At 47.4% G+C, this 7,500-nt stretch overlaps 1 protein-coding gene across 1 annotated transcript in view; it reads right to left on the reverse strand.

Annotated features, from left to right (window-relative positions):
* The window catches only part of adgrl3.1 (adhesion G protein-coupled receptor L3.1), a gene marked incomplete at its 3' end in the record, with an annotated part of 102,323 nt that overhangs the window by 15,673 nt on the left and 79,150 nt on the right, over positions 1-7,500 (reverse strand). The window contains exons 15-16 of the mRNA XM_079730908.1: positions 6,140-6,360; positions 1,311-1,377 (exon numbers count right to left, since the gene is read on the reverse strand). Coding sequence (XP_079587034.1) covers positions 1,311-1,377; positions 6,140-6,360 — 288 coding nt within the window. The remainder of the gene's footprint in view (positions 1-1,310; positions 1,378-6,139; positions 6,361-7,500) is intronic.

Below are 7,500 nucleotides of genomic sequence, written 5' to 3' on the forward strand. Positions count from 1 at the left end.
TCTCTCTCTCTCTCGCTCTCTTTCTCTCTCTCTCTCTCTCTCTCTCTCTCTCTCTCTCTCTCTCTCTCTCTCTCTCTCTCTCTCTCCCTCCCTCCATCCAGCTCATTATGAATAGTGCAACAGTGCACTAGAATCCGAATCTTCCTGCGTGGAGAATCTCCTTGGTGGCTCTTGTGCTGAGCTCTGTGTGGGGGAACGGCCGGAGCACGATAATGATGATGATAATAGTGAGGGCCAGATATTAAACCGAACCACAGGAGTATTTATAGCGGTAAACAGATGTGGAGGTCGTGCCAGGCCACTCCACTACCTCCAACTTCTTCGTTGGACTCACGCGGCCCGCAGAAGGCAAGGGCACCGACCATTCTAAAGAGCTTTTAAACGGCCTTCTTCTTGTGTTTTTTTTTTCAACAATGCTGTTTACTTGGTCTGGGTGCTGACTTCTTTATGAACATTCAAGGACACTTCTTATTTTATCAATATTTACGAACACCTCAACCCTTGCTTTTCGGACATTTTAAGCGGTGTCTAAGCAACACTTTAGAGTTTATGCGAGAACGGTTCTTCTGTGTTCATTTGCGGGTGAAGGTGGACTTACTGACACTGACGGACAACGGAGGAATGCTACTTATCTACAATACAACTGTATCATTATCGACAGCAAACTTGAATAAAACCACAGTAATCACACTTGCATTTATAGACCACAGAAAGAAGTGCACAAATAAATTCCCTATTCCTAAAAACCTGATGTACCTGTACTGTATCTGGCCCATTGAACTTCAACCAACTCAATCTGACCAACAAGAGTAGTCTTTCACCTTTAGCCCCCAAAGTGGAGCTAGGACTTTTTACAGACCAGGAAGGAAACGATTTTAGACATCGCCCTTTGAGCCTTTTTTTATGATTCATTCGCAAAGAAAATCAAAAAGATATTTCAGGAAGGAGGGATAAATATAGACGTCTAAGGTTTAGCACTCGGACGTACTTCCAACCACAGGGTTTCACATAGGGCTTGGGCTAGGCTTGGATGTGTGAGAGGTACGCTTTACAGTTAATCCATGAATAGGAATTATGAAATTGACACCTAAACGTACGCCCCGGCCTCTAAAAACCGTAGCTCTCAGCCAAACCTTTAAGGAGATTAACTTTCAACTTATCGTAAACCATCTCTCGCGGACGCCCGTGTGACCCAAGTCTTTTCTGCACATGTGGTATTATTTCTAGCGACTGTGTGTGTGTGTGTGTGTGTGTGTGTGTGTGTGTGTGTGTGTGTGTTTGTGTGTGTGTGTGTGTGTGTGAGTTCTCACCATAATGATGAGGGTGGCAGGGCCTATAAAACTCCAGATAAAGTATGTGTCCAACCTCAGCCAGCATCTAGGGAGAGAAAGAGAGAGACAGAGAGACAGAAAGACAGAGAGAGAGAGAGAGAGAGAGAGAGAGAGAGAGAGAGAGAGAGAGACATACATTAGAAACAGCAGGATAGCAAAGAGGAGCTGAGGACCATGGAGATTATGAATGTGGAGAAGATTTACCATTACAGCAGGACATATATCACACAAACACAAACACACACACTTACACACACACATTCTACAACACATACTTACCCAATACATTTGCAAAGGTATGCGGAGGGGTACGTCTGGCATCATGGTTAATGCAAAGATTTGAACATACACACTCAAAGAATGAAGATCGAAGTTAAAACAAGGATCAGAGAAAGTAGAAAAGGAGTGAAAGGGAAATCAAGGAAGGTAAGAAAAGCGTCAGCGAGAGTGAGTGTAAAGAGGTCAAATAGTGAGAAATAGTAAAAGGAGAGAGAAAGAGGGAAAACACACGCAGAGAACATACATCAGTGACCCGGGAGGGGGTAATGTGAGGGGGAGGGGGGGGTGCTGTTAAGGACCTGTGATAAATAAACCTGCGCCCCCTCCCAGGGGAAACAGATATACGACATGGCCAACAGTCCTGTAGTCACAGGCTATGACATGGGCGTGTTCTTCTGACTGAGCTGAGTTATGGAGGCTGCGGCCCCCTGCGCGGCAGGCTATTTATGGAGCGGGGAGGTGAACGTAGCCAGGGGAAAGGGTGCAGGTGGCAGTAGGACATGCAAGCACACACGCCGCATGTACGTGTGCACGCATGCACACGTGTTTGTGCACGTATGTACACATGCAGGTATGCACAGCGCCTTCATTAAGCCATTTCAGACTGCAAGGTTACAGGGGCAGTGAGACGAGATATCACTTTATTCTCCTTGGATAGGTGGAATTGATGAGCGAATATAGGGTAATATAGTTCAGCCATTCCACCATCAATGTGTATAAAGATGAAATATATATATATATATATATATATATATAATATAAATATGCGATACCACCATAGCGAAATACATACATATATTATATATATATTTCCCTATGGTGTTATGGCTGAAATATATATATATATTTATATATAAACACATTAGGGTGATATAGCTGAACTTTATTGACCAAACATCTTCCCCCATCAATTCCACCTTTTCTAGGGAGGATAAAAAGATCTTCAGCATGCCCTCCAGTAAGGTCAGCGGCGATGGCTAGCAAAGTAGAGGTCCGAGAGAACAGGGAAAAAAGTACCGGGGCACCGAGAAAAAAAGCGTGGCCGTCTGATTCATGACCCGCTGCTATTGAATTATTAATCTTTCAATTTCCTCCACATTAGAGGCCCCTCCATTACAGCTTCTTCCTGGCTGTGTGTCCTCCATCAGGCTCCTTGTGCTACTGTCGCTATGGGGACCTGAAGGAGACTGAATGCCACCGGCTACTTCTACGAAGGGAGAGGTGCGGTGGGTGTGTGACAAGGTGACACAGCAGGAGACAGCGGGTGATATAGGTTATGAATCTCGGTAGGTAATGAATCTCGATGGGTTATGTCAAGAGTGACGAGCGAGGCTATCTTGGGCAAGGTGCCTGTAGATGAATCATAAGATGTGGTTCTTCTGTTGTTTCTTTCAGTTTTTCTTTTTGTATGTACAAAATCCAACTTTTATAGACAGACAGCGTAAGAATTGATGAGGTGTATGGCTTCCAGGAGCAGACGGCGAAACAATGCTGTTTACTTCTGTGGGGTGTCTTATTAGAGCATGAACTGAGAAGTGCTATTATAATGAAATAAAAAACACTTTGATGGCAATAGTGGAATATAGTGTATAATGTATAATATATAACCCCTTTATTATTTGCAGAATTGGTCCATTTATCATTTGCAATGAAATTCTTTGAATAAAAGCTTTGGATTTGTATCCTCTGAATTTTGAATCGCGTTGGTCTAAAATCAACCAAAAGGGGAGATCAAGGCCAGAGGCATAAAATACTTATCAACATGTTTGAATACCCAAATTGTGTGCTTAAAAAAAAGTTAAAAAAGCTTGGATTTGTATCCTCTGAATTTTGAATCGCGTTGGTCTAAAATCAACCAAAAGGGGAGATCAAGGCCAGAGGCATAAAATACTTATCAACATGTTTGAATACCCAAATTGTGTGCTTAAAAAAAAGTTGAAATGGCAACAGTTAGTATCTGTGAAAACAGATTTGTGCCGTGTTCCGTGCCCTTTAAACCTCCGGCGTCAACAGGTGAAAGTGTTTTTAGCTGGTTCAAAACAACCAGTCCGGGTGGACCTCTGCATGGGGCGCTCAGACCTTTCTCAGACCAAAACCTTGCAGCAGTCCAAGAGGCAAAAGATCAGATGCTAACCAGGCTGAAAACATGAAAGCCTTCTATACTCCAGCCCTTCAATTACCACCAGCACGGAGTTTATGCTGTCGCATGAGTGAAATCTCTGACAGTTGAGCAGGTATTTCCACCAATTTGTCGTGTCGGTTGCTTGTAGGCCAAGTACGATGTCAAAAAGGGGGCATGGCAGTGGGCGTGCCAATAGCTGGAGAGAAGGATATCACTTGTGGGGTGTCGTCGGACTCAGCTCAGAGCAGCCGATTGGCTCCCTCCAAGCCACGACTACTTCTACCAAGCCGCTTGGTTGAGGTCTGTGCTCTCCTGAGCACTTCTTCTGATGAAGATTACGACCAAACGATCGAATTCCGAAGCTGTTATCGCATCAATTCAAATCCACGGCTTTTCAATTTCAAAGGCTGAACTTCAAGCTTTTCCCACTCTTTTCACTTCTAGCCAATCTGACAAATCTTCTCTCAGCGCCGTCTCGCCTCGTAATTATTCACGCCACCGCGAGCACTCAGACACCCCCCCCCCCCCATGAAATATCTATCAATCCAAGTGGCGGAGCTGTGCTTGGTTGACGGTTAAATGCCGCTAAACCCGGCCCTTTCTCTGACACCAGACTTCAGCGAGGTGACGAGAGCTACAAAGGCCCGCCAGAGGAGCGGGCGTCTGAATCATTTATCCCTCCCCGTGGCGGCCTGTCAATACGCTCTCTCGCCGCTACACTCCGTACTCAGAGCGCTCTGCACACTATTATTTATTAGAGATGCAGAAAGGATATCTTATCTTATGGAGGACTCCCGCAAGCTTTTTCTCGTCCGTGTGGCACACGCAAACACGCACACGTGTGCACACACGCACACACACACACCCAAACATACGCACACACTCACATGGACACACACGTGTGTGTGTGTGTGTGTGTGTGTGTGTGTGTGTGTGTGTGTGTGTGCGTGTGCCACTGCAGTCCTGCTCATTAGCATCAGTAGGTGCTCCCTCCTCCTAAGGGTCGCAGCAGGGGAACAATATGGAGGACAATATCTGCTCTTCTCCAACTGTGCGCTTGCATACATACATATGGAATGCATATGCTCCTTTCTCCCCTTTTTGAAGTTTGCACACATGTAAAATGTTATTGCGTGGGGGAGTGGAGGGGTTCATCCTCAGCCCGGAGGTTGGGTCAGCCGTGCTTTAAAGGGTTACTACGGGTTTCAACCACGTGTCTTTAGCCAGGCCACTTCAGACACATCCACCAGGGACCCCCGCTTCACACTAAAACACACACACAAACTCACATGCACACAACGTCACATGACACACAAGCACGCATGCATGCACTCACATTTCTATACACAGCTCCATCATCACACTACTACGCCTCTTATCCTACTCTCTACCTGCTCCCTCCCTCCCACCGTCCCTCAGGAGACATTGCACCGCAGAAGACGCAGTGGCCAGGGCCATCATAACAGCAGTCCCTCCCTTCCTCTTTCCCATCTTCCCTTCCACCTCTTGTTTCGGCCTGCCTCTTCTCTCCCCCCTCCCCTCCCTCCATCAGCCACCTCACGGTGTCCCCTTCATTCTCCACCCCTCTCCCTTCCCCCATTTCTCTCGTCTCTCACACTCTCTCTCGCCCTCCCTCTCTTCCTCCAGAAGCTCAGTCCTACCCTTCATACCACACATTCCCCACCATCCCAGATATCTTCCCCGGGAATCTCTATGGCAATCCCCCTTACTCCACCTTGTTCTATCCGACTACACCACCCGCCTCCCAGTCCCTCCACACCATCACTATCCCGCTGTTTGGCTCCTGATACCAGGCGACACACAGCTCATCTCATCAGGCCCGGTGCCTGAGATTAAAGAAGTGGTTCCCAACTCTTTATAGGCCCGTGACCCCATTCCTAGCTCTGAAAATGTTTGCGACCACAGAATTAACTTTTGTGCGTCTGCTTCCTCGCAAATGTTTTTTACCCAATCACATCCGCCGGTAATATTGACGTGCCGGTGAACGTGATGGCATCGCTCCACTACACACTAAGTGAGTAGCAGTTGTTAACTCGCGGCTATTAATCACCAGGCAGTCTGTTTGTATACGCAGGACTACGGTCTATGAGACCTTTAAAAATAAATGATGATGGTTTGCTGAAATGGATCATGATTTATCAATCGCTTATGTCAGCAATCTCCTGCGACCGTATGCATATCCCCGACCCCAAAGGTTAATGGCCGCTGTACGAAGGAGCAGGTACACTTTCTTTATGGGAGTTGTTGTTGTTCAGTCATGCATCTTCAGCTGAAGGCTGCCTTACAGCAATGGGCCACATTAGGCTCCCTGTGTGTGCATGTGTGTGTTTGTGTGTGTGTGTGTGTGTGTGTGTGTGTGTCCGTGCGTGCGTGTGTTTGCGCTCACACTCGGTCGGTCCCATAGCTGCGGTAGTCCACGGCGGCCGACACTGCCACGATGACGGCTGGCACGCCGTAGCCGGCCAGGTAGAAGTATTTGGTGCGTGAGTGTTCGCTCTCAAACACCTCCACCAGCATGATGTACAGCTGCACACCCTCCAGGAACATCCAGGTGAACGCCGCCAGGAAGAAAAAGTGCAGCAGCGCCGCAAACACCGCACAAGCAATCTGAGGGAGAGAGAAGAGATGGAGAGGGGGAGGGAGGGAGAGATGGAGGGATGAAGAGGTGGAGGGAGAGGGTGAATTGAGGGAGAGGGGGGGAGGGAAAGAGGGAGGGAGGGAGATAGAAGAGGGAGGGAGATAGAGGGAAAGGGAGAGGAGAGAAGGAGGGATGGATGAGAGGGGGAGGGAGGGAGGGAGGGAGGGAGAGCACCAGGAGGAGAGAGAACGAAAGATAGAGAGGGGAAGAGTGGGTGAGAGAGATAAAAACGAGAGAGGGAGAGAGGTGGCAGAGAAAGGGTACAGATAAGGGGGAGTGAGTGAATAGGAGTGGGAAAGAGTGAGATATAGATAGGCGAAGACAAAGATGAAACGACAGAGAGGGAAAGAGGTGGGGAGAGGGAGACAGGAGGCACGGAGACAGGGAGACAGGGAAAAGGGAGGAGTAGAAGGCAAAGCGTTTAGCAGGGGAACCAGGCCACAACACATTGACAGCAAATGTAATGTGACGGTGGAGTGTGTGGGCTTCAGGGCCGCAGGGCAAGGGCCAGGCATGCAACCCCAGACACTGCAGTGGACAAGATAATAAGGTTAGCCTGCAATTCTGACCCAGGATAATACAATGATTAATCCTATTACCCCAAAGCAGGCAATATGTTGAGAAGCAGAGGAGAAAATAAGGAGTTGCCAATACAGTAACACTGGGATAAGTGCATGTTACCCTTGGAAATAACAAGCATTAAAATATAGATGGTAAATGACAGCGGGTTAAAGCCACACCAGCAATCACTGTGTTTCCGCACATTCAAAACACATCAGCAATTAGCCTAACAACGATGCAGGGATAGAGCAATGGCTCTGAAGACAAATGTATATTTTCCTCAAAACACCTTCAAAGACAGTGATCAAGCGTCGCCGCTGAACGATTGAACAAGCGTAGACCTTTCAGCGTGGCGTAATGGAGTGGCTGGGAGCGGCAGACGCTGCCTCGTGTCTAAAGAGACAATGGCTTTGGTGTGAGAGCTCACTACTTGCTCTCCATGGCTGATGATCGCACACAAAGTGTCTTTTATATATCATATGGAGACGTACATACGCATATACATCATCGTAAAGAGAACATGCACACACATGAACACACACACACAC

The sequence above is a fragment of the Pollachius pollachius genome, assembly GCF_949987615.1.
Source record: "Pollachius pollachius genome assembly, chromosome: 2".
NCBI lineage: Eukaryota > Metazoa > Chordata > Actinopteri > Gadiformes > Gadidae > Pollachius > Pollachius pollachius.